Source organism: Lontra canadensis, unplaced genomic scaffold (genome assembly GCF_010015895.1).
Source record: "Lontra canadensis isolate GAN:19392208 unplaced genomic scaffold, GSC_riverotter_1.0 scaffold31, whole genome shotgun sequence".
NCBI lineage: Eukaryota > Metazoa > Chordata > Mammalia > Carnivora > Mustelidae > Lontra > Lontra canadensis.
Genome location: NW_022631025.1, coordinates 5,176,758 through 5,204,124, shown reverse-complemented (window position 1 = coordinate 5,204,124; position 27,367 = coordinate 5,176,758). Strand labels below are relative to the sequence as shown.

General features: G+C 38.7%; 1 protein-coding gene across 1 annotated transcript; it reads left to right on the top strand.

Annotated features, from left to right (window-relative positions):
* Nucleotides 1-769: 769 nt before the first annotated feature.
* Nucleotides 770-27,367, top strand: CDC37L1 (cell division cycle 37 like 1). The gene is made up of 7 exons (XM_032866516.1): nucleotides 770-1,059; nucleotides 5,418-5,699; nucleotides 8,320-8,413; nucleotides 16,432-16,547; nucleotides 16,914-17,036; nucleotides 21,050-21,214; nucleotides 25,725-27,367. Exons 1-7 carry the CDS (start codon nucleotides 928-930, stop codon nucleotides 25,824-25,826), a joined length of 1,014 nt encoding a protein of 337 aa, XP_032722407.1. The 5' UTR covers nucleotides 770-927; the 3' UTR covers nucleotides 25,827-27,367.

The following is a 27,367-nucleotide window of genomic DNA, read 5'->3' as shown; positions in this document are numbered from 1 at the left end:
TCCTGGTAGTGAAATTGCTGAATCAAAGCCCTTAAACCACTGATACTGTCAAATCACCCCTCCAAAAAGATGACACAAATCCCATTCTCTTTAACAGCATTTTCCTCACATCTTGTCAACACTGTGTATTGACAAACCTCAAAGTTTGTCAGTCTACGAGACTGGGAAAATGGCGTCTCGTTTTTATTCGGGTCTCTGTAATTATGAGCAGGGCAGCAGCGTGGTACTGCTGGATATACACGGTTTGAGGTTAGACCCTCGCATAGGGTCTGATATTAGGCTGATCGCATATCTTCCCCTTGAACGCGTGTCCTTGGACACGCTGGATGTTTCTCCTCAACAAAGGGCTCAACGAAAGCGCACGCCTTCAGGACTAGAGGTGCGTGGGATGCGGGCTGCCCGGGCTTGGACCGTGATCCCCCACCCTCGCAAGCATTTCCGCGCCGCGCTTGCTCGGGTCCTTCATCTTCCGCGCCCTCCCGGTCAACTTTCGCGAACTCCTGTAGCTTGGAGCTCGAAACGGGAGAAAACTTGGCCCTGCTTTTCAAAAATTCCGCCCTATTTTCCGCCCACCAACACTAAGCAACAAGGACTTGCGCCTAAGCGACTCGCAGTGCCCCGAAGGGTCAACTGGCAGCACTCAAACCTTTCAGAGAAAGGCAAGCCCCAGACCCAGCCCCCGCCGGTGGGCGCCTAGACTTGCCTCCGCGGCCCCGCCCACCATACCGGAAATGACGCTACCAAGCGAGTCCGTCTTCTTCCGCTGTCCGCGGCCCAGGCTAGCGCGGGGTGTGCGTCGGCGTCGCGGCCAGCAGAGGGATTCTGGGTAACGGCCCCGGCCGGCTGGGGCGGCTGGCTCCGCGCAGCAGGTTCCCCTCACGCCAAGTCCGTTGGCAGTGGCGGTTCTAGGGCTGGGGGCCACCGGACATGGAGCAGCCGTGGCCGCCGCCAGGACCTTGGAGCCTCCCTCGGGCCGAGGGTGAGGCTGAGGAAGAGAGTGACTTGGACGTGTCCCCCAGTTCTCCCCGCTGCCCGCAGCTGCCGGGCGGCGGCGCGCAGGTGAGAGGGGTCCCGCGTTTGGCGAGGGGGATGGGGAGGTGTCGCCAGGCCCCCGGAGTACCCAGTCTCTGCGACCCTCCCTGTGCCCTGTTCTGCGCTCCCATCTCTCCCGCGTGTCCGGAGCTTGATGCCATTCCACGGCTATTGTAGCATCTTCTGAGGGCTTCTAAGAGGGTCTGGCCATATATATATTCCCAACCTCCTCCTCCACGCACACCTTTTCACCTTGGCTAATGCCTTCCCATCCTTGGAAGACGTTCCTCCCCCTCCCCCACCTTCACCCCACTCCTGACAGCACCCAGATTTGGGGCGGCTAACGTTATAACGTTGACCCTTTGTCCCCTTGTGCGTGTCTGTATCCGAGCGCGTATTCTGCTGAAGGCTTTGATACTTGTGCACGGTTAACAGGAACGGTGAATGGTTGGTTGTATTTCAGTAATTCACTGAGCTCCTGACTTCAGGCAGATTTAGGACCCAATTTCACTGACTTCTGACACCTGAATAAATTCTGTAAACCTCACTTTTGGTGCTGGTGTAAATCTGTCTCTTTAACGTGACCATTTTTCCCGTCCAGTTATATTTTAAGTTTTGCTTCATATCGTTTTGGGTGGCTTCACGTTTGCCTTTTCCTTCAGGCTTCTTCCTCAGATTTCTGGTGCTGCTTGTGGTTTTCAGTCCAGCCTTCTTTCCTCTGAAACTTATTCAAACGACACACCATTTAGGATTTTTCTGGGTCCTGTCTTAGGAAGTGCTCACATATTCTCATCACCTTGTCCTGGTGTTTCTCCTAATTTGAGTGTGTTTGGAAGTATATTTCAGGAAAACAGACTAAACACTAACATGTTCAGTGACATGTTATGGGTTTCTCTCTGCCTTCTAGGCTTCTTGCAAAACGGGGTCCCTAAGAGCTTGACTGAATTAGCAGCTCTTCTCTAGTCTCATCTTGCTAGCTGTTAGTGAATATGAGTTATTTACATCGTTTGCCAATAAGTGTAAGGCCATCGGTCCTATGCCCAGCTCACTGGGTAAGTTGGCTTCACGGAAAAAAATGCTGTTTCATAACCATAGACTGTACTTCGGCCAGCCAGTCTCTGGGAAAGTGCAAGACATTTTTTAGGAGGCCAGATTGAGAGTTGATAGGTCAGTAGTCACCCCCTAATTATGGATTGCTAGTGTCATCTTTATATACAAAATGTGTTATATGAGCATATAATGAATGTGTTACAGAGGGGAAAAAATGAACAGCAGCTGCTGTTGTCCATTTTGAAGGCATATGGAGAGAACGAGAGGTCTCCGGAATTTCAGTGCGTTGTGGTTGAATCACGAAAGTCTAAGAGAAACCCTGAACTTAGAAAATATCTAAGCTGAATAATACCTGGCTGGCTAAGTCGGAGGAGCATGTGACTCTTGATCTCGGGGTCGTGGGTTCGAGCACCATGTTGGGTGTGGAGATTACTTAAAAAAACAAAAACAAAAACAAAAAAAACAACCAACAACTTTAAAAAAAAAAGTACTTTTTACTGGTGCACTTGGAATTGTAAGCTTATATAGCTGAAAGTGATTTTATGAGTAAACAGACTTACCTTCATTAAAAATGATTTCTCTGAGATCTTGTTGCTAGTTAGTGGCAGAATTAAAACTAGAACCCACTTCTGACTCCTAGTAGTGTTTTTTCCTACCTGCTGCACTTCCCATTCTGTGATGTAATGTAAAACCATATGCCAGATGCTACCTTTCATGTTAAGATTTGCAAAGTGATTACTAATCCTAAATTAGTTCATGTGTTTATAACCCACTTACTTGTCTTGCTGACTTTAGGACTTAAGTTTTTGGATTGCAATACTTGGAAAGAATAAAATGTTTAATTAAAATTATAAATATTTTATAATTTTTTTCAAAAACAACTCTGGTTTAATTTTACCAGACATGGGAAATCTAGATCTCTTAGTGTCATATGTGATGTATAGTTCTGATACCCAGTTAAAGTAAAAGGAATTCAGAATTTAGAGATCCTGTATGAGCATTTTTTTTTTTAAGAGTTTATTTATTTATTTAACAGACAGAGAGATCACAAGTAGGCAGAGAGGCAGGCAGAGAGGGGGGGCGCAAGCAGGCTCCCTGATGAGCAGAGAACCCGACATGAGGCTCCATCCCAGAACCCTGGGATCATGACCTGAGCCAAAGGCAGAGGCTTTAGCCCACTGAGCCACCCAGGTTCCCCTCCCATATGAGCATTTTTAATGTAAAGTTATATTAATAAACCTAATGCCAGCAGTATCTTTTTGAATTCATGTTCATTAAAATATTATTATGTTTAATGTTCTTCTAAAACGTTGGTGTGTTCACAGGTAAAATGTAATTTTTTTTTTCCCCTAATCATCTCAGTGTATGTTGGATAGTTTGCTCAAATGGCCAGATGCTGTCTGTGTAGTCTGTGGAGAAGAATTTAAACATGAATTATTTTTAGAATTTAGAAATAGGATTTCTTTGTTTGATTTGAGACATAAATATTTGTTCCCACATAATTTGAAAATGCAAGGTATTTTCATTTGTCCATATTGCTTTCTTAGTGTATCTTTGTCTTACAAAACAGATTTTATAAATTTTTTTTTTATTATTATTTATTTGACAGAGAGAGAGAGATCACAAGTAGGCAGCGAGGCAGGCAGAGAGAGAGAGGGGAGGAAGCAGGCTCCCTGCTGAGCAGAGAGCCCGATGCGGGGCTCGATCTCATGACCCTAGGATCATGACCTGAGCCGAAGGCAGAGGCTTTAACCCATTGAGCCACCCAGGCGCCCCACAAAACAGATTTTATAGCTTCATTATTCTCCTTTTTCTGGCCTCTTCTTAGCATAGTTGGGCTACAGTTATTCTTGATCCTAACTAAGAGAGCAAAAAATAAAAATAAATATTTTACTTGGTTGGTTAAGGCCTTGTGGTACCTGGGCTCCAGACCTGCTAAACTAATAAGCCACCTGAATAACAACAATGTCCACATTTGCCACAACATGAATCTAGGACTCCTCTGAAAAGTTGAGGCCTTGCATGCTACTTGCCTCAGAATTCTTTGCCACCACTGGTCTGTTACAAGAAGTGGAGAATCATTAATGCATCTAAGATTGATGGAATTCTAGCCTCTTGAGAAGCTGCTGGTTGAGTAAACAAATAAGCACAACATTCTGTGGAAACACCATTAAGGAGTATGTAAACCTTGGGTGGGAAGGGAAGGACTTGGAGGAAACTTAATGGAAGCGATGCCAGAGTCTGGAATGGAGATCGGAGTTTAGGGGACAAGGAGTTGTCACATTGAAGAGTAACTAGAACTGACTCTAGAGAGATAATGGAAATGAGATCATGAAGAACCATGCCATGCCACAGAATTTGTGCTTTATCCCAAGACACTAAGAGTGTGTAGAATTATCAGATTTGTTTTTTGGAGAAATTACTCAAAGTCTAGTGGAGTGGACAATGGCTTCAGATGAGAAAGACTGTATTTCCATAGCTGAGGTATGAAATTATAAAGGCTTGAGTAGTGACGCAGATTAGGGAACAAATCAAAGTAAAATTGTTCCGAATACTTAGTTTGACATTGGTACATTTTGGCTGAGAAGTCATAAAGAATGTGCCTTCAGCTTTTGTTTTATGGAGTTGAAGAATATAAGAAATTAAAGACCCATCACAGTGCTGTCAGTGTAGTGGTTCAGTAAATATTAAAACTAATTACTCTTGCTTCTGAATGGAACAGAGTCAGTCATGAGGATGGTCCAGTTTTTGGTTTTGTTTTGTTTTTTTAAATAATTTTGCCTATTTTGATTAGGATTAAGTTAAAGAATGTCTGACAGAGTCAGTTGTGAACAGAAACTCCACATATAAGAACTCAGATCACTAGGGATTGGGATAATAAAGAAAATAGAAACCAAGAAGTAATTCCTCCAAATAAAAGGTTCTTTGCAGCGAGGAACTTCAGAACAAAACTCTAAAGATCGGGTTTTCAGCATGTTCAGTTTTAAGGTGATGGGCTAGATTGAAGCTTTTGTTCTCATTATTCTGCTGTTTCAGGGCTAAGAAGCTATAAATCAAATATTCCTTGAGCACCAGCTATAGGCAGAACACTGGGCTAATTATCCGGCTTTTTGCTGCTGTTAGTTGTCAGGAGAGAGGCATAGATTAACAAAGAAGCTTTTAGCGTCTAGTTGATGAAAGAAGACCTAGAATATAAAAGTATAACTGCATACACAGAAGGCAGAACGCGTGTGTGCCACAGATACCGTATAGCAGTCCTTGACTAAAAGAAAACTGAGTTGTGCTGCATAAACATACCATTGTCTTCATTTCTTCCAATATTGTTTTTTATCCAGATTTATAGCCATGGGATTGAACTGGCTTGTCAAAAGCAGAAAGAGTTTGTGAAGAGCTCTGTGGCATGCAAATGGAATCTCGCCGAAGCTCAGCAAAAACTTGGTAGCTTAGCCCTGCATAACTCCGAGTCCCTGGATCAGGAGCATGCCAGAGCACAAACAGCAGTGTCGGAGCTAAGGCAACGTGAGGAAGAATGGCGGCAGAAAGAGGAGGCCCTGGTACAGAGAGAGAGGATGTGTCTGTGGAACATGGATGCCATTAGCAAGGACGTTTTTAACAAGGTACGACTTTTTATGGGATTATAATGAAAGAAGAGAAAACGAAAGTGTTTGTACAAACCAGTTGTGGGTATTTGGTAACAAAGCAATAGAACCTGTGAACAGTATTCAGTTTTGACAGTTTTTGAGAAGTGTTTGTTACAGAAACCTGTCTCCCCGGTAGTGCCAGTGTGGGTAGTCGTTACTATAAATCTGTGGCTGTAGCATAGCGCGCTGAATGTAAGGGTGGACTCTGGACTCACACTCAGCTTTGTCACATGCTGCTAGCTTTGTCACCCTGGGCAAGTCACTTAACATCTCTAAGCCTCAGTTTCTTCAACAACATAGGGTGAGTATAAAGACTGAGCTAAGTCCTTAAAAGCCCACAGGATAGGATCTGGCACGTGGTAAAGCTTAGATGCTACAAGAGCTTTCCGATGTTGTTGCCAGCTTGCTGTCAGTTCCGTGACACTAATGTGTAGGTACTGGGTTTGTTAGAGTCTTACACCCTTGCTTACCAGAACGTATTTAGTAAACCTCAGGTAATAGTCCAGATTGGGCATTACCAACATTACAGCACTTTTGCCAACTTAGTAGTTACTAAGAGTAGTTTCCAATTTCTCACTGGGTTATGTCGGCTTTATTCTTTGTGCCGTATCTGAAGAAGAACTGGGCGGTGAAATTCATTTTTACTAATGTGTGAAGTAGCACTTCTTTCTATCTGTACTAAATTCTTGAAGCTGCAGGGAGAGATTGCTCCTTCTTGTCTAAGTCCACATTCACTTTATCTTTAACCATCATTACTCTCTAGACTTCTCGGTCCATAATATTATTTGTTTCTGTCCTAGCATCTGCTCTCAACCCATCCTCTTAAGGGCTTTCAATTTCCTTTCCCTGGACCAGCCCTCGTTCGGCTACAGCAACAAGGAATACACATAGGTTAAATGTACAACAGCAGTAGCTCCATCAGTGCTTTATTAAATTGAGAAAAATTATGAGTACAGCATGCTTACTGTAAAAAAAACAAGTATGTAAAATCGAATTGAAAGTCTTCCTTCACTTCCAGTTTCATTCCCAGAGATAACCACTGTTAACAGTTAGTTATATCTTTCTAGACTTTTTAATGTGCCTGTGCCAGTTTGTATTATTTCTGCTCTGTGCACGCACACACACCAACATCATTCTTTATCTGAATGATTCACTGTATCTATATATATTGTTCCAAGGGTTCGTGTCTTCTTAGCACTTATTTCTGGTTTGCGTTTTTACACCATAACTACTTAAAATAACTTTTTTTTTTCCTTCCAGAGGGAATGGTCAAAGTAGTGTTTCTTTGTTTTATAAAGTTAATGTCTCTTAACACAGTGGTCACAAAGGCAATATTTTCATTTGTCTGCTTTTAATTATTTTTATGTGTGTGTTTTTTTTTTTTAACTTAGGTTCTAACCTAGCCTACATTTATACCACAAATTAATTAGGATTATCTTTATGTTCCAGTCATTTGCTCAAAATCGTACATTGATTTTGTCTGGGAGCTTGAGACTTGAGAGGACTGGTCTAGATCTGCGCTGTCCAACTCGATAGCCACTAGTCACATGTACTATTGAGCGCTTGAAATGTGGCTAGTCCGAATTGAGATGTGCTGTAAGTGTAAAATACACACCAGATTCTGATAACTTAGTACCAAAAAAAGTAAAGTATTTCATTAATAATTTTTTTGTCTTACGTGTTGAAATGATCATATGTTGGATGTGTTGGGTTAAATAAATGTTACCGATTTCATCTGTTTCTTTTGCTTTTTAATGTGGCTAATACAAAACTTTATATTTGTGACTTGGATCATGTTTCTATTGGACAGTGCTGGTCTAGATAGCAGGATATATAAAGGAAATGTTTCTATTTTGAAATATATAAACTTGTGTGCTTTTGAGTTGTAAACTGGCAGAGAGCTAGTTTGTGATTTTTGTTTTTGGCAGTGATGATCACAAGGTTTAAATGCAATCACAGAATGTTCTGAGAAACTGTCCTGCCAGTTTTTCTGGCTACATAAAAACTTCATCTTGGTCTGCTTTATGGCTTCTTAGCTGAAAATAAGCATCTACTTAATAGAAATCTGTACTTGATTTCAGAATCAAACTGACCTCTCCTAAGAAAAGTTTATGATAAAGGTCCATTTTAGTTTTATGTCTTAGCGAAGAAGTTATAATAAATACATTTTACACACTTTTGAATGTCTAATTTTATTTCCAGAGAGAACTCCAGAGATTAGGGTAGAGTTGAAAATATTTAAAGGAAATGAATAATGTAAAATATATATTATGCATGTAAAGGATCTTTCTTTATACTTTGGTAGGGAAATTCCGTTTAACAAAAAGGTTAATTGGCACTTGGATTTTTTGGTATGATTTCTAAAATAATTCTATAATTTTCACATGTACCATTTTAAAAAATAATGAAACTAATACAAGAAAGTTTTTACTTTTTTAAAAGAGTTTAACAGATGAATTTGATGATATAATACCAGTATAATACTATACCACCTTTTTATAGTGTCTGTAGGAATCATTGCTAGACATTCAGTATCTGAGAAAGAATATTTGGTGAATATAAAATCTGCTTTTAACTGCAAGAATTTTTTTCTTAGAGTTTTATTAATCAAGATAAAAGAAAAGAAATAGAAGATGAAGATAAATCAAAATCATTTATGCAGAAATATGAACAAAAAATCAGACATTTTGGTAAGTCTACTGCTTAGTTCCCTTTTTTTATAAAGTGTTTGATATCAGGGCACCTGGGTGGCTCGTTCGGTAAGAGTCGACTATTGATTGCGGCTCATATCATGATGTTGGGGTCGTAAGATTGAGTCCTGGGTAGGGCTCCGTGCTTAGCAGGGAATCTGCTTGAGATTCTCTCCCTCTGCCCTCCTGCTTGCTTGTGCTCTGTCAAATAAATAAATCTTAAAAAAAAAATAAAGTGTTTGACATCATAAATATGTGTATAAAAAGTGTATTTATAAAATGGGGGGTCAAAAAGAAGATAAGTGGCAAAACTCCAGTTTTGTGGTACTTTGGCACAGTCGTACAGCTCTTGCTACAGACTGTTTTTGGTCATAAATAGATTGACAGTAAACTTAATTGAGAAGAGAAGCAAAATTCAATCTATTATTATATAATGCTGCCATCTTAAGGCACAGTCTTTGCTTACTCCATAACCTTTTTCCATTCCCCAACTAGTCTTTGCTTTTGTCATTTTCCCTCTTTGCTTCCATGGTATCTGATTATTTTATGGTTATAAGATTCACATTCATTATTTTCAGGGTTTGGATATGTTCCTATGTAATTCCTGCAGATCCTTCAACTGCAACTCAGATAAACATAGTCACAGACAGACATATACAAAGTACTAAGAAGTAGTTTTCTCTATGGGAGAAAGATGGTGGGCTGAGGGTTGATGTGGTGAAGACTTTCCATGAGAGAGAACATCTGGGGTACCTGGGTGGCTCAGTGGTTTAAAGCCTCTGCCTTTGGTTCAGGTCATGATCCCAGGGTCCTGGGATCGAGCCCTGCCTCAGGCTCACTGCTTAGCAGGGAACCTGCTTCCCCCTCTCTCTCTGCCTGCTTGTGGTCTCTGTCTGTCAAATAAATAAATAAAATTTTTAAAAAAGAGAGAGAGAGAGAGAACATCTTAGCTAGATTATGAACACATAGGAGTTCTACTTGTAGATAAGGGAACAGCAGCATCATGTGCAAAGGCAGAGTCAGGAAACAACATGCTGTGATGGGTAAGCAGTGTGGTGCCGCTGGGGTTAAAATGCCACTGGAAAATGTTAGGGGTTAAGGCTCAAGGCGTAATTTTTTTTAGCCCAAGTAATATGTTAATTTCATAAACATAGTTTTTATTTGTAATATGTTAATAAGCTTATTAAGTGGCATTTTGAAATACACTTCCAATGGTGTTTTCCCCCCTAAGTATTTAAAATTTCATTCATCCTTCAGTTTTAATAAGACAGTGGATAGTACTTCAGATTTTTCCCCCTTTTTATGTAGTTTATCCATAAAGGATTTATTTTTCTCATTTCTTGTTTTAAAAAAAGCAGGCTGTGTATTCAGGTTAATTCAAATATAGAACCTAAAGAAATGAACAAAGTTTACTTTTTTATTTTTAAAAGATTTTATTTATTTATTTATTTATTTATTTGTCAGAGAGAGAGAGAGAGAGAGTGTGTGCGCGCACAAGCAGGCAGAGCAGCAGGCAGAGGCAGAGAGAGAAGCAGGCTCCCCACCAAGCAAGGAGCCTGATGTGGGATTAGATGGGATCATGACCTAAGCTGAAGGCAGCAGCCCAACCAACTGAGCCACCCAGGCGTTCCAAAAAAGTTTACTTTTAAAAAAGTCTTTAAAGAGTCTTGGTTGTGATAATGGGATTTGCCCCTCCCACCTGTAGCCCTTGCTTCCTACACCAATGTATTCCACTGCCTCTAGGGAATAGCATCCTGTAGGTTGTCATCATTAGCCGGCATTCTGTAAGCTTGTTGCTTTGGAGCCATGGGACACCTAGCAGGTGCAAAACAGTTCCCTCATTTTTGCTGTAAACTGAATGTCTCAATAAGAAACAATTTTGTGTGGGGAAAATAACCCAATCTCAACAAGGTGTTGTAACCCACCTGGCAGTGTAACTGTATTTAAGTCTTCAATAAAACATTTAGCCATTCCATAAAATCTGCTTCTGGGTAATGATGTGTATAAGACCATTGAATTTCGTGAGCCTGTTGTCTTCATGTCTTTTGCTGTAAAATGAATTTCTGGGTCAAGAACTAATGTGGTATGGTACTGAATAATTCATTTAGTAAGACCACAGATGTATTACTTGTAGAAGCATGGCAAACAGGGAGGGCAATACCAGATCTAGAATGGGTTTGTTCAAGTGAGGAACCACTGCTTTCTACGGGATGAAATGGGACCAAGATAATCACTCTGTTACTTGATGGCTGACTGGTCCATCCAGCATATAGTGCCATATTTAGTTTTCACTGGTTTCTGCTACTGGCACATTAGGTATTCAGAGGCTATACTGGAATCTCTTAATGGGGACATCCCCTGCTGTTGAATCTCTGCGTAATCTCAAGTCTGGCACCATGACCCCTGAGCTTATATTTTGCAAGCAGGGAGATGGCTGAGGAAAAGGCTGACTTGACATCCACAGGTGACTAAGAAACAGTGGTTTTGCCATTGCGTGTTGGGGTCTTCCAGAGTCTCATCCTGTAATACTAACCAGAGCCTTCTGTCTTCAAAGCCAACCAGACCTGATAGCTACTCCCAGATTCACGTTGTGCCTGTTTCTTAATGGAAATGTACACTGGCTTTTTACTTTGGAGGAGATATCCTACTTGCTACAGCTTCTTGCATCCCCAGAAATTTCACTACAGTAGTAGGCTCCCAAATTTTCATGTGTATTTTTTCCCCCACTTTCTGGCATGAGTGTATCTTACCAGGACACCTGGATACCTGCTGTTTCCTGCTCACCAAGTTCATCAGTATAAAATGGGCCAGCTGGTAATCACGTGGGATGACGAGATGATAAAAGTCTTTGTGGACTAAATTGTGGCACAGAACTGATAGACCTTAGGCGAGATAGTGGAAGTTCAGTGCTGTTCTTGCTGGGTGGAAGCAGATGTTTCTGGTATTATATGCTTATTATGGTAAAGGGGAAAAAGCATTTGTCAGAATTATGACTACAATAATATACTCTGAATTAAACACATCTGGAATAGCAACTGTAATTAAAACTTCCAGCTGGAGGCGTTCCAAACTTAGATTGCATTCCAGACTCTTGGAAGACAAGGGCCTGATACATGGGGGGCTGTAAAGGGCTCCAGGGGCTCAATATCGGTACTTCTCTGTGGTTTCAAGTGTACTTAACATTAACATTTCCATTATGGTATTTGTTGACTATCTTATGTTACTTATGCTCTTATAATTAGGTGGACTTTACCACTCAATGATAAATGGTATGACCATACCATGGAGTATTTTGAAGCAGTGATGTCTTGGTTTTTCCCCTTATATTTGTATTTATTACTTTATTTAATTCATGTTTTATGAACATAACATACCAATTTAGCAACAAAGTCTGTTTTCTTTTAAATTTCTCTAAGTTTTAAATTTCTTTAAGGTTTAAAATTTCTTTTAAATTTCTTAAGTTTTATTCAATGTCATATACATCTTTAACATCACTTACTTTGTGATCATGTGAGTAGGTTTTTCATGATCTAGCATAGTTTTTCATGGTACATCATCTGTTCACTTCCAGCCAAAGTTAGCTATGACTTTACGTTTTTGAGTCTGTAGAGTGCTGTCACTGGAAATTTTATCAAAAGCTTTAAATGTGGGATGCCTGGGTGGCTCAGTCGGTTAGGCTGCTGCCTTCGACTCGGGTCCTGATTCCAGAGTCCTGGGATTAGTCCCCCAGTGGGCTCCTTGTCCAACAGGGAGTCTGCTTCTCTCTCTGCCTCTGCCTGCCATTCTGCCAGCTTGTGCTCTCTCTCTCTGACAAATAAGTAAATAAAATCTTAAAAAAAAAAACAAAACTGTAAATGTTTACATAAGTACTATGATGGATCTTTCTCATTTGTATGGAAGGTGGATATTTAGTCTCCTCAGTGTAAGCACATACATACTGCTTTTCAAAAACACATTAATGTACTGTTTTTGAAAAACATTTACTATAAAGTACTCCTGAATAGAATGTGGAGTGACATGAATAGAAAATTCATATGTATGATAGGATTCTAGTTTTTAAGTCATTAAAAAATAAGCCCAGAAATAAATACAATTCAAGTGTTAACTAATTTTCTCTTATATGATTGCAAATGATTTTTCTGAATTTTTTCAAATTCTCCACAATGAATATACATCATTTTTATAATAGGAAGAAAATATTTTAAAGGGGTTTATCCTAAGAATTCAAGGATGGCTTAACATTGGAAAATTTACTAATGTGATTTACTTTATTAACAGTTTATGATAATATAACCACAGGACTTGGTGATCAGTTTGATGTGGGAGGCATGGAAATGTTTAGAGGAATTTCTAGAATTTTTGAGTGGGTGATATGGAGCCTAGGAAGCACCATAGATGGCAGGGAGGGAAAAATGGGCTTAGTTTCAAATAGATGAATTTTTGTGTAAGTCTGTGTAAAAATAGTTGGCTGGTGGTAGGTAATTGAAAATACAGGAGCCCTGGGCCTGAGGAAATACAGAAAAAGAGGTCATTTATCTTTCATTAATAAATTTACAACCTGGGGCGCCTGGGTGGCTCAGTGGGTTAATAAGCCTCTGCCTTTGGCCCAGGTCATGATCTCAGGGTCCTGGGATCGAGCCCTTCATCGGGCTCTCTGCTCATTGGGGAGTCTGCTTCTCCCTCTCCCTCTGCCTGCCTTTCTGCCTACTTGTGATCTCTTTCTCTGTGTCAAATAAATAAATAAAATCTTGAAAAATTTACAACCTTTTGGGGAGATTTTTTGCAGATAGAGACGTTAAAGTGATTAATATAATTTAAAAGATTCAAATCTGTTACTCCGTAATTATAACGCAAAGAAGAAAGGGAAATCAGTAACAATGTGTTTTGGAGGACCATTTCAGGAATTAGGTGGAGTACTGAGAGTCGATGGATGGATTGGGATTTAGATGTTGAGGAAAATACGTAGGTGAAAGCACATAATTGAAATATTTTAATTTGTCAAAGTAAGGTTTTTCAAGCATTCAGAGATTGGTTGGCTAGTTGGAATGGCTAGATTAATCTTAACCAAAGTATTTGCTATTTAATGAAAGAATGAATTATTTCCTTTTGTGTTGATACTACCTAATGTTTACTCTGCATCAGCCACTGTCCCAAGTGCCTTATATGTATTAACTCATTTAATTCTCACAGAAACCCTGAGTGAGATACTATTTTTTGCCTTATTTTATAGAAGAGGAGAGGGAGGCATAGAGATGCCTATCTCTATGGTAAGTGGAAAGGCCAGTTTTCAGACCTAAGCCGTTGATTTCCAGAGTTGACTTGTTTAGTCACCATGCTAGATTGTGCTACCCTCTATTTGTTTATAAATTTGTTTGCAAATTCCAAAATAACATTAGTAATTTCAGCTATGTTCTGTTCATTATGAACAGAATGGCTAAAGCCATTCATTATCTTTAAGTGTTTTGTTAATAAGATTCCACGCTCTTTTCACAAAGGAGTGTGTGGACTGCCTGTCATCTAACCTCAGTTTCATAATTATCGATACACATTTTTGAAATCAAGTGATGACAGGTATTTCTCAGGTAAAGAAAAGCTGTGGTCAGCCTTAAGTATTAATTTTGTCTTGGGTATCAAATGGATAGCTTAAAAATTGCAACATGTTTAATGATGCCCTTCCTCATGATCCCTGTAAGTATCACTAACCATTTCATACTATCCTTCCTATAAAAGAAACCAAAATGGGGGCGCCTGGGTGGCTCAGTGGGTTAAGCCACTGCCTTCGGCTCAGGTCATGATCCCAGGGTCCTGGGATCGAGCCCCGCATCGGGCTCTCTGCACAGCGGGGAGCCTGCTTCCCTTCCTCTCTCTGCCTGCCTCTCTGCCTACTTGTGATCTCTGCCTGTCAAATAAATAAATAAAATCTTTAAAAAAAAAAAAAAACCAAAATGGATAGGATTTTGGTACCTCAGTAAGTGATGATGCTGCCGTGGAGAAGTAAAGAGAAGCAATGCTCTCTCTGTTGGATGGTGGATAGAGTTGAAAATACTGCCTCTTCAGGAGTGTAACAAAAGCTAATGCAAAATTGCTTCATAGGATTTATTTTATGGCTTCAGGTATAAGAAAGAAAGATTACGCCTTCTTTAGATCTTAGCCCCAGAAGTTATTAGACTCTTTAAGTATACCTTGAGAAGTAGTTTTAAGTAACTTTCAAAGTCATTGTTTCTCAGTGTTTGAAGTGCCTTAATCGCTGTATCTAAAGTGTTGGGGAAATACTTTATAAAGCTTGTAAAACTCTTTATGTGAAAATGCTAACATGATTACTCCCTTGTTTTTTTGAATGAGGAAATCATTCACTTTCAGTTGATTCCCACGTGTTGCACTAAATGTGTATTTCTCAGTAAGACATTTGTTCTCAGTTTTGTTCTTGTGTTCTAATGTGGAACTTTAATATATAGGAGTTCAGTTTGTGTCTAGAGGAAAGCCAAACTGTTGAGACCACCTTGCGAAATCTCCGTAATTATTCAGTGACATACAGACTTCTTTGGATGAGTCTTTTTTTTTAATATATATATATATATATTTTTTTTATTTCTCTATTTGAGAGAGAGAGAGCATAAGCAGGGGCAGAGACAGAGGGAGAAGCAGACTCCTCACTAAGCAGGGAGCCTGATGCAGGGCTTGATCCCAGGACCCCAGGCTCATGACTTGTGCGGGAGGCAGACACTTAACCAACTGAACCACCCTAGAGCCCCTGGATGAGTCTTAAGAATCTAAAGCTAACATAGTTTAATTGGCTCAAGTGTAAGGCTTACTGAACAAAATTTAAAGCTGAACACTTTGCTGGTTCCATGATGTCATTGAACTTTACACCAAATTTCTTACTAATTTGGATAAAGATGAAGATACACCTTAAGTAATATTTGGATTAGCTTGATATTTTGAAGCAAAATGGTATCTGCTTTCAAGTATATGTAACTGATTTCATTTTCTATATGTTATAAATATGACTAAATGATTAACATGACTTAAATGGTTAAAGTATATTTACTATTATAATACCTACTGGATTGGTTTTCTATGCTGTCAGTGTCTGACCATATCACCTTAGACATTTTATTTACTTTTATTTTTTTAAAGATTTTATTTATTTATTTGACAGAGAGAGATCACAAGTAGGCAGAGAGGCAGGCAGAGAGGGGGAAGCAGGCTCCCCACTGAGCAGAGAGCCCGATGCGGGGCTCAATCCCAGGACCCTGAGAGCATGACCTGAGCGAAGGCAGTGGCTTAACCCACTGAGCCACCCAGATGCCCCTTTCTTAGACATTTTAAATAAGTTAGAGATAATATAGTTCTTCTATTTTATTAAGTGTTTGCTAAATACAGTTTCTTGAGGTTTTGCTTTCTTTGCCATCTTTCTAGTAGAAAAATTTGTATTCTGTGGATAAATAATACTGAGTTTCTTTAAATAATCTGTGCTCAGTTTAGCTTAGGATGACTAGTCATCTCAGTTTGCCTGGAACATCAAGCATTTCCCAGATGGAGGGGTTTTTGGCTTTAAACCCGTCACCCTACTTTAACCTAATTATCTGGAATAAAACTTAATTTGTGAACTCGGGAAGCTCTTTCCAATATACTGGGTATTGCTTTAAAAGAGTTTTATCACCACGCCTGGGTGGCTCAGTTGGTTAAGCGTCTGCCTTTGGCTCAGGTCATGATCCTGGAGCCCTGCATGGGGCTCCCTGCTCAGCAGGGAGTCTGCTTCTACCTCTGCCTCTCACCCTGCTCCTGTGTGGGTGCACGCGTGCGCGCGTGCTCGCTCTCTCTCTCTCTCTCAAATAAATAAGTAAAATCTTAAAAAATATATAAATAAAGGAGTTCTATCCCTCTTATTTGCTCTTTTATCATTAACAAATTGCTGTGGTGATATGAATTGTCTTTAAAGAGAATCATTTAAAATACCAGTTTCTTTGTTTGTAAGAGTATTTGACAATTGTGGTTTAATTCTTTTTTTCTTTTAGGTATGTTGAGTCGATGGGATGATAGTCAGAGATTTTTATCTGACCATCCATATCTTGTATGTGAAGAGACTGCTAAATATCTTATTTTATGGTGTTTTCATCTAGAAGCTGAACAGGTATTGTGTGAGTCTTGAGTTTCTGGAACCTTAGTGGAATTCTGATTTGCTCTTTTGGTTTTTTGTTTTGTCTTTTATGTTATTTTAAATGAAAGCAGAAAGGTTATTAAATGGTAGTAATAATTTTTTTGTTTTTAGATCTACTGGAGTTTACTGTGGGAATATCTTCAGTTGTTTTAGTTAGCATATGGAAACTTTTCTCCAGTGTACTTTCTTTGCCACCTCATTTCTCTTGTTCCCACATACTATAAACCCTTTTCTTTTTTAACCTGTTGGAAAATCGTGTTTTAAAATCCAAACAAGTAATCACAATATTAAATACATTGTCAGAGGTATTTCTCATAATTTTAAACTCTCTGTTTTCAGAAAGGGGCTCTAATGGAACAAATAGCACATCAGGCTGTTGTAATGCAGTTTATTATGGAAATGGCCAAAAACTGTAATGTGGATCCAAGAGGGTGTTTTCGTTTATTTTTCCAGAAAGCCAAAGTAAGTAACTATTTAATATTTTTAAATGGGAAGCTTAAGCCTTAGCTGAGACCTCTTTGGTCCATATACATCAAAGACAGCCATCCAACCAGAATGCCACAGACTAAACTCTCCATAGATACTATAGTGGGAAAAATTATATTGCTGATTTCATGCTAATTTAGAGTTAAGGGAACTCTGTAAGAGGCTGTACTGTAGCATGCATATGAAATTGAGACTTGTTTAAATGAATGTGTTCAGGAAAATTAGAGTGTTGCATCATTTATTCAGCCAATAAGTCTTGACTGTCCACTAATGCAAGGACTGTTTTCAAGATGCTGAGGATACAGTATTGAATGAAACAAATAGTGTATCCTCCATGTATAGAACTCACAGTTTAATGAGAAATGACTTTTGTAATGAAATAATAGGAAACAACCTAAAATTTCAACAACCAGAAGAATGGTTAAAAACAACATGTGGTATAAAGAATATTAGGACAACCATTAAAATTATATTTAAGAAAAAAAACTTTTTAAGATTTTATTTATTTATTTATTTGACAGAGATATCACAAGTAGGCAGAGAGGCAGGCAGAGAGAGAGGGAAGCAGGCTCCCTGCTGAGCAGAGAACCCAATGGATGTGGGGCTCGATCCCAGGACCCTGAGATCATGACCTGAGCTGAAGGCAGAGGCTTAACCCACTGAGCCACTCAGGTACCCCTAAGGAAAATTTTTAATGATCTGAGAAAATGCTTTGCTGAAAGTCGAAAGAAGTGATATATAAATAGGATGATGTTGGCCATGTTAAAGAAAAACAGATACGTCTGGATTAAATACCATTTCACACTCACTAGATTAGTAATAATTGAAGAGTTAAACAAGAAGTAGAGCAGTAAGATTTCACATTCACTGCTTATAGGGATATAAGCAGCCACTTTAGGAAATTTCCTAGCGAAGCTGAACAAGTGTTTGCATCCAGAAATTCTCCTAGGTGTATGTACTAGAGAATAGATTTCTCAGCATGTGGTCCAGGGACACCCAACGGTCTTTAAGACCTGGTTTCAGGAAGCCTTGAGTCAAAACTGTTTTCATAATAACACGAAGATGTTACTTGTTACAGAAAGCAGATGTGTGAATCCAGCTGTCTTCTGTTCAGCCAGACTTGTCACTAAATATTTTTTGTTTCAGAAATAGAGTTTTTTTTTTTAAATAAAAATGTTATAAATGTTAACATGTAATGAGTTTGTTGTTAGATAATATTTTTCAAATTCCTGGGTTTTAATTTCTAAAACAGGAAACATTGACAAATAATAGCCCACATAATCAGGAGCTCTTTAGTTTCCTCAGTAATTTTCAACAGTGTGAAGGGAGTCCTGAGACCATCAAGTTTGAAAAGAACTGCTGCCTTCGAGAAGCTCTTATACACATGCACCACATACCATAATGTTCATAGTAGAATTATTCATAGTTGCAAAAAGGCTGGGAGCAACCCAAGTGTCTGTTGACAGTGGGATGAATGGGATATTCATTTGGGTAAATATTAACCAGCATTACTGTGGATGAAAAAATGGAGTGTGGGGGAAAAAAACAAGTCACAGAATGATTTATTTAGTATCTTTTAAAAAATATTCTATATTCTTGGGGCACCTGGGTAGCTCAGTGGGTTAAGCTGCCTTCAGCTCAGGTCGTGATCTCAGGGTCCTGGGATCAAGCCCCACATTAGGCTCTTTGCTCAGCTGGGAGCCTGCTTCCCCCCTCTCTGCCTGCCTCTCTGCCTACTTGTGATCTCTCTCTGTCAAATAAATAAAATCTTTAAAAAGAAATTCTGTATTCTTTATGAAGTTGCAAAACAAGCAGAACTAAATAATATATAGTTGAAGGGTACATAAGTAAGCAGTAAAACCAAAGAGGCAAAAGAGTAACTTTTTAAGAAGAAAGTAACCTCAGAGAAGGGAGAAGAAATGCTCTTGGGAATTGATTTATAAGATGCTAGTAATGATCCATTTCCTAATTTGTTATGGGTACATAGTGCGGTTTTGCCTCGTAAAGTACATATGTATTTTACAATTTTTTGCATGTAATACATTTTGGCATACACAATTAGACATTAGAAGGAAATTTACCAAAAGTTTAACTTTGATTATTCTTGGGTGGTAGAATTACACGTGATACTCTATTTTATAAAGAGGAAAAAATGTATGAAGTTAAATGTATTTTAAATTTTAAAAAATTGGGGCACCTGGGTGGCTCAGTGGGTTAAGCCTCTGCCTTCGGTTCAGGTCATGATCTCAGGGTCCTGGGATCGAGCCTCACATCGGGCTCTCTGCTCAGCGGGAGCCTACGTCCCTCTCTCTCTCCTCCTACCTCTCTGCCTACTTGTAATCTCTCTCTCTCTGTGTCAAATAAATAGTAGCTCTGCCTTAAATGTTGTAAATGCTTCTAAAGTACAGCCTAAATATGAAACTTTCCCAAAACAGTAAGAGTTTTAATGAGTAAATGATTGATTTGGTATTTTAGTTAAGGCTTCTTATGACTATTTTAAATGTTCACTTGACACACAGGTGTAATAAAAACCATACTTAGTTCTTCACCTTACATGATTGGATATGTTTGAACTAGTGCTTATTAATAGGATAATGGAACATAGCCAACCTATGTCTAGGCTTTGAAATTTACTTTGTCAAAATAGAACTGAGAAGTCTTTAATCTTAGCATTGTGTTCTTAACAATTTTTTAAAATTAAGGAATAACTAACTTTCATGGTACTTATTACTTTGTGCCAGGTACTATTCTAGGCAGTTTACCTGGATTAAGTCATTAAATCCTCATGATTTTATGAGGGTTATTATTTCTATTTTACAAGTTAGGAAATTAGCATAGAAAATAGGTTACTTAAAGCAAAAATTAGGCAGGTCTCCCTAGATGTAAATCCCCAGGCCTTCAGCATGCAGTAAAGCCAGGAGCTGTGCCCCTTGGCTCCTCTCATGGTTTGTTGCATAACCATTTGAGAAGGATTACTTCTGGACTTGAAGGCCAATATCCTGTATGTCTATACAAGTACCATATATTGATTAAAGTGAAATGCTATAATATAATTAAGGAAACTATTGCTAAATTCATAAAAGGTAGAATGCAGCACAGAATATTATCTGTGTGATTTGTATGGATATTGATGTTAATAACCACTCACAGGTTTTAATTGATTACATAATCTAAACTACATTAAAGAAAAAATAGCATTCCACACAAATGGGCCCAGCGATATTATGGAATGAGATTTTGACAAAAATCTCTTCCATCACCTGAACTTAAAGCCTGAAGTACTATTAGTGTAGAATAAGTGTTGTATCATTCCTTATCTGCAGAGGAAACTAAGTGGAGGCTACTGCCAATTAGGTGTTTTACATCAAGAATCTTGATTGTGTTATACATCATTGGAGGGAGGTCCCTTCCTGCAACATAATACTCATTATACCTTTTTCTCTCCATAATGCTGACAAGGTATTTGCTTCACTAAAACACTAAGGTACTTCCAGAATGCAATAAAATGTTAAATTTTATTTGGTTTTCATGGTTTTACAAATAGGGAGTATAGAGCTGGAGATTTATAGAAACAGCTAATAGTGCCCTATCATTATTTGATGGAGAATTAGAAAGTTTTAAGAATATCCTGTGGTTGTTCCTTGACAATGTGAGAGGTTAAATGAGAACTATTTTGGATCCTGTCAAGAATCAAGAGAAATTTGGAGAATTCCTACTTTTTTTGTATTTGTGTGTATACATCTGTATTTGTGTGCGTATATATATATTTGCTTTATCTTACTGGAGCAGAGGGAAGTGGAGCAAACCAATAATTTTCCTATAAAACAGGGAGTATTCACAAATCTGACGGGGATCTTGGTGGTGTCTACGGACATGTAAACTATTCATCTTATCTTTACTTCCTCCACTTCAGATCTGATACGTTTGTTAGAATTTACTGTGTGGTCTGAAGTCTTGAAAAACAGAGTCTTGTCTTGTGTGTTTTCCAGGCAGAGGAAGAAGGTTATTTTGAAGCTTTCAAAAATGAACTTGAAGCTTTCAAGTCAAGAGTCCGACTTTATTCTCGATCACCAAGTTTTCAACCTATGACAGTTCAGAATCATGTGCCCCATTCTAATGTGGGATCTATAGGTTTGTTAGAATCCTTACCACAGGTAAGTTGGAAAAGTAAATACTTGTTTTGTTTTGTTTTTAAAGATTTATTTATTTATCTGTCAGAAAGCTAGCGACATGCACAAGCAGGGGTGCAGCAGGCAGAGGGAGAAGCAGGCTCCCCGCCAATCAAGGAGCCTGATGTGGGACTCAATCCCAGGATCACGACCCGAGCCCAAGGCAGATGCTTAACCAACTGGGCCACACAGGCGACCCTATTATTTGTTCATAAATTTATTCACATAATTTTTGTTCTTTTATACTACTCTTTGTTCTTACATGGGATGTATATGGGATTGTTCTAAATATTCTTGCCTCAGAAGAAAACTCTTTCATTTCATGCCGTGTTTGGCACTAAGTCTCTTGCATCTCTTGGGTATTTAGAGAGGCACCAGATTCTACTCATGTAATATAGAAGAGCTGAGTTGTACCTAAGCACTCTCAAATGTAGGTGTTACCTCTTGATCATCTCAATCATGAACTTTTTAAGATGGCTCCTGGGGAACATCTCATTCTTAGCAAACTATACTGTTAAGTGTTTTCTGGGTTGGGGGCGCCTGGGTGAGGCAGTCAGATGAGTGCCCAACTCTTGGTTTTGGCTTGGGTCATAATCTTGGGGTCATCGGTTGGAGCTGGATGTCAGTGTGGAGTCTGCTGAAGTTTTTCTCTCTTTCTCTCTGCCCTACTCCCTAACCCATTGTACACTTGCACAGGCTTTCAGTCTTAAATAAAAAATTTTATTGGATTTTTTTGGAAAATCCAATTTTGGAATCCAAAAAATTGGAGGGAAAAAAATTTTTCTTAGGATGAATTAGCTTCAGAGCATATATCCAAGTGGGAACGACGGTAATTTGTTCCATGAGTTTATTTAGTATTACATTATGAAATGTTGGTGTTGCCTGCCAGAGGTAACATTTTTAATACATTAATGTACCTTCTGCTAAACTGCTCTTGCTAGTAATGTCTACCAACCATTTGAGCCTCTGCTGCGAGATCTAGATAAAGCTGTGTTTCTAGCATGACGGGTTTTGTCAGAAGATTTAAATTACCACTAGAAAGTTGCTGCCCATGTTGATTTTAGTAGTGTTTTAACTGATCCCAGTCATCCCTCATTTCCAGACACCAAGATTCTGAGACTAGCTTTAGCCAGTTCAGTCTGTTGCCTACACAGTGAAAAGGGCAGACTCAATCAGGAGACAATGTGAGGAGAACCCTGTAGTTTTAAACTCATAAAATGGTAGGATTGAGATTTTCAATATCTACAGCTTATGTCTCTATAATTTCACCATTTGCGTTATATAAGTCATAGGCCAAAGCGACAATTAAGAAAAGCAATTGATAACTCAGAAAAGAAATTGATTCAACTCAGCCAAAAACCCTAATTCTCAAGGATAGAAATAATCAAGGTCTTGATTTTTACATAATAAGTAATACTTCCCCTCAGTTACATATATTTATCCTACAGAGTATCTCTTAATGCTCTTTAAGTATAGTAATGATTTTCTTTTCCATTCTTTGAGAAATAACCCATATATAACTAGTCTTTCCAAGGGAATTTTATGACTGTAGGACAGTGTCAAGTCCAATATATAAACCTATAATTAAGATATCACGGAATGAATACAAAGGGAAAAAGAGACTTTGAAGGATGTTACTGGCTTTAAATAGAAGAGGGAAAAGATACCCATTGAAATATCCCAAGTGGCCTGTATTATCAACAAGTTGCTTCTGGTTTGAGCGAAGTAAGTTCTTCCCGCACACGTCAGATAGCTGCTGAGACTGCTGCTTGGCTGCCCTTGGCGAAATGGGGTTGGGGCTATACAGTTTTGATGCTTTAAAGTGGCTGGTATTTTCAGGATTGTTGAGTCTTAATTCATTTGAGCTAATTCCTTGTGATTGGAGAAGTTGAGCATCCTGGTCTAGCCCTCCTGAGGGAGAGAAGGGCTGGGTAAAATTTCAGCTAGATGAACAGAAGGACTGGACGGGGTGATGGGAGGCTTTTGGGAGAAAGGCTTTACCATAATTCTATCCCATTTTTACGATATCACTTTAGAGATTGTAAAACACTTTCATATGTTGTTTCATTTCATCTTCTCAAAAGCCCTGTGATTCATTTTCATTCATTTTTATGGGTGAATAAACTGCAGCTCAGGGAGGTTAAGCAGTTTGCCTGAATGACGAGGCTAATACTCCAGTCCTGGGTTTCTGTCCTCCTCCGCTGCTCATTCACCTGCACTAAGGTTGTTGCTGAATCATGTGCTACAAACAGGACCGGACACACAGTCATGCGCTCTTACAGAGCACTAGGGACTGGCGTGAGAAATGTGTTGAGAATGCTACCAGATGAAAATTACGGGGGTAATTAGTGGCATTTAAGTGTAGACTAGGTTAGGCATGTTGATGGCTTTTTGCTTTTTTAAGTCTCCATGTTGAGGTCTTAACAGTTCTCAGGGAGATGGATGATAGTTCTGGAGGACTCCAGTCCAGTCTTGGCAGAGCAACTGTGAGCTCTGTTCTGAAGGCCTTTGGAATTGGGCTTTCATTGTCAGAAAAGGTCTTAGCCCTGTTTCTTTGGAGAATGGGATAATGTAATGAGAGCTTAGTAATTTTTTATAAAACTTAAATTGGCGTAACACTTCAGCTTTTTTTTTTCAGTTGACAACCGTCTTATGAAATAAGCAAATACCATCATTCTTAGTTTCAGAGAACCAAAGCAAGGCCTCTTGGACAGAGGTGTTGTAACAGTTACCTTAGGTTTATCCTATAGACCAGCTTTCAATTTTATTAAATTGTGATGAGGAGGGGCACCTAGGTGGCTCAGTTGTTAAGCGGCTGCCTTCAGCTCAGGTCATGACCCTGGAGTCCTGAGATCCAGTCCCTTCCTGCTCAGCCTGAAGTCTGCTTCTCCCTCTCCCCTCCCTCTGCGCCCCCCAGCCTGTGTTCCTGCTCTCTTTGTCTCTGTCAAATAAATAAATAAAATCATTAAAAAAAAATCTTGGGGTGCTTGGGTGGCTCAGTGGGTTAAGCCACTGCCTTCAACTCAGGTCATGGTCTCAGTATCCTGGGATCGAGCCCTGCATGGGGCTCTCTGCTCAGCGGGGAGCCTTCTTCCCTCTCTCTCTCTCTGCCTGCCTCTCTGCCTACTTGTGATCTCTCTCTCTCTGTCCAATAAATTTTTTTTAAAAATCTTTAAAGAAAAAAATCTTGAGTAGTTTTCTCTGTAGGGACTACATACATTGATGGTAGAGGTAGGGTTAGAACTGAGGTCCAGGGGCGCCTGGGTGGCTCAGTGGGTTAGGCCTCTGCCTTCAGCTCAGGTCATGATCTCAGGGTCCTGGGATCAAGCCCTGCATCACGTTCTCTGCTCAGCAGGGAGCCTGCTTCTCCCTGCCTCTCTGCCTGTTTGTGATCTCTCTCTTTCAAATAAATAAATAGAATCTTAAAAAAAAAAAAAAGTAAGAGCTGACATCTGGCATTGCTGTAGTATTCTGGACCTCGGTTATTGGGACCACTGCCTTCATCAGGACTTGATGGGAAATAATCTGGCTTCTTGTTAGCTTCTGGACTTTTACAAATAATGGAATCACAATGTATTATACTTGATTAAAAGAGAATCTTTTGAAAACCATGCCTCCCTTTGGGATGGGAAAGTTTAAAACATCTATCCCGTTTGGACTGTTTTCCTCATTGGTGTTCATTAAATACAATAAACAAATGAAACCAGGTGATAATGGTGATAAAACTGAGTAGCTAGCAGGTATTCGGAACAATTGAATAGATAAAATTGAAGGTCCTGGGTCTTAAGGGCATATGTCCCTGGTCATGGTGCTTTAGTAAATAATAGTTTTATTCCTAGCTTTAGAAATACAGATAAGGTATTTATGAGTTTAAAAAATAAAGAAAATCCAAATTAAAATGTTCTTTTAGTCTCAATTTTTAAAATATGGATCTAAGTACCTCTCAAAAGATTAATTTCTCACTTGAGTTTGTTTTTAACCTTTGAAAAACCAAAATAGACTCTGAAGGTAGCTGTAATTTTTACTTGGTAAATGCATTTTTTTCCTTATTTTCCAAGTGTTTTGCATTTTTTATATTTACTGTGGTAATTAGATAGTAATTTTCAAAATGCATTGCCACCTTAAAGCCATATTTATCTTAAATTGTCAGTTACTTTGTACATATAATTATGTGGAAGATGTACCCTTATATGATTAAATAATTTAAATTGCAAGCTTTGTTAAAAGGAAGAAAAAGTGTTTATCCCAGTTTCATTTTTTACATATATCTTTCTGTTTTTGTCACATCCTCTTTGATCAAGTGGTCCAGTCTGTTTTCTTTATACTTGGGTTTCAACCCAAGTTTGTCTTTGGGGTCCATTTTCTTTCCCTCCTACTTTACTTTTGCCATACTGCTGAGACAGAGACAGTGTGAAACTGAGTATGTAATTGTGTACAGTGGCATAAAACTATTATCCATTGCTTCTTCCTTATATTCTTTTTTTTCTCTTTCCAGAATCCAGATTATCTTCAGTATTCTGTCAATACAGCTCTCTGCAGTTTAAACTCAGTGGTACATAAAGAAGATGATGAATCCAAAATGATGGACACTGTGTGATTTGGTTAAGACTGCTGAGGCCAAGTGCTATTTTGTTACAAGAAAGGAAGAACTTGGCTATTTTCTTGACACTTTCATGGGTGCTGCACTTTATTTTTGTTCGGTTTTGATGGGAGGGGAAAAAAGAGTACTGAAACGTTTTGTAAAATTTTTTTATGTGCTGCTAGGTTTTTTGTTTGTTTGTTTGTTTGTTTTGGGAAGAGAGGAGTGGTCCCGTATGTTGCAGGAAGTCAAACTGGACTCTTTTTTTTTTTTTTTTTTTTGGCTACTAAATTTGCCTTTAATCTTATTATTCTCAGTTTTGGAATCAAAGTATGAAAATCTGCACAAATGCAATGTTTACAAGAACTGGCTGATTCTAGGAGGCATCTGCTACAGTCTCTTTTTATGTGGATATGTACATGTCCTACTCTACAAAAATGATTAAAGATAAAAATGTACTTGTATCCTCCTGCAAATTTTGCTGTCAGGTCTGGTGTTGCATCATAGTAAAAGCAATAAATCAGTAGTTGATAATCTACTTTACTAAATAAGCTGGGTGGTAAAAATTAAAACAAAGTCTTTTCCCTTTAAAATAATACTACATTTGTATTTTCGACACCTTCAGTTAAATCCTTGACTATAATATCATTTTTATATGGATACTGACTTTATCCCCTGTGTATTCTCAAAACTGTATTACTTAGAAGTTAATTTTACTCTGTTGACTTTTTAATATTAAGGGTTATAGTAATATAAAAAGTGATAAAGCTAATACAGATTTTTTTTAATAAGATCAAGTTCGAGCTCACTCTTATTTTCTTTACTTGACATAGTCTGGGATCTCTCAGGGAACAAGTTTTAAAAAGAACACTAATGGCCTGTAAGAACAAATAGGAAGCATAATCTGATTTTTAAAATCGTGGTTGTTTAATTCTGATGTAGCCCAAGGACTTTTTTAAAAGGCAGGAGAAATCTTGGAAGACCCAACTGCCTCGAGCTGCCAACTCCTTCTAAGAATTTGGTGATCGTTTTCAGTAATGATGGCTTTTACTACATTTGTCATTTCTGTCATTAGATCAGTTACCATAGAATGCTTCTGAGCTTTACTACTTCCCATAGAATTCATTTCAGATGTGCCAGGGTGTTTGCGGTTTCATTTGGAGTTAGAGGACTGTGCTAATTATGCTATTATCCTTATTACTGAGGGTTCATCTTCTGACTTAGGGGAACATGGGCTTTGGTATGTATTGAGTATAGTCTTTGGCTCAGTCCCATTGAAGTAGCAGCACACATTTGGAAGACAGCTCACTGGGATTGGGAGTACATGTCTTGAGAAACCAAATAATGCTAAGGGACCCATACGGTGATCAGACCTATGACCGTGGCCTCATTTGCACCTTGTGTTCACTGAGGTGATACGGCATGTGATACCCATAGAAATGGACTGGAATTACTGAATCATACTTCTGTAACATCACAATCTTCCTGGTTTTCAGAATAAAACTTTTTGTGCTTTTGATAAAAATATATACTCTATAATAAAATGTTTGACTAATTTA

Bases quoted from the DNA above. Each gene is read 5' to 3' on its own strand.
- CDC37L1 (XM_032866516.1), top strand. From the start codon at position 928: ATGGAGCAGCCGTGGCCGCCGCCAGGACCTTGGAGCCTCCCTCGGGCC. The intron at 1,060-5,417 runs GTGAGAGGGGTC...TTTTTTATCCAG, and splicing joins TGCCGGGCGGCGGCGCGCAG to ATTTATAGCCATGGGATTGA. The intron at 5,700-8,319 runs GTACGACTTTTT...TTTTTTTCTTAG, and splicing joins GCAAGGACGTTTTTAACAAG to AGTTTTATTAATCAAGATAA.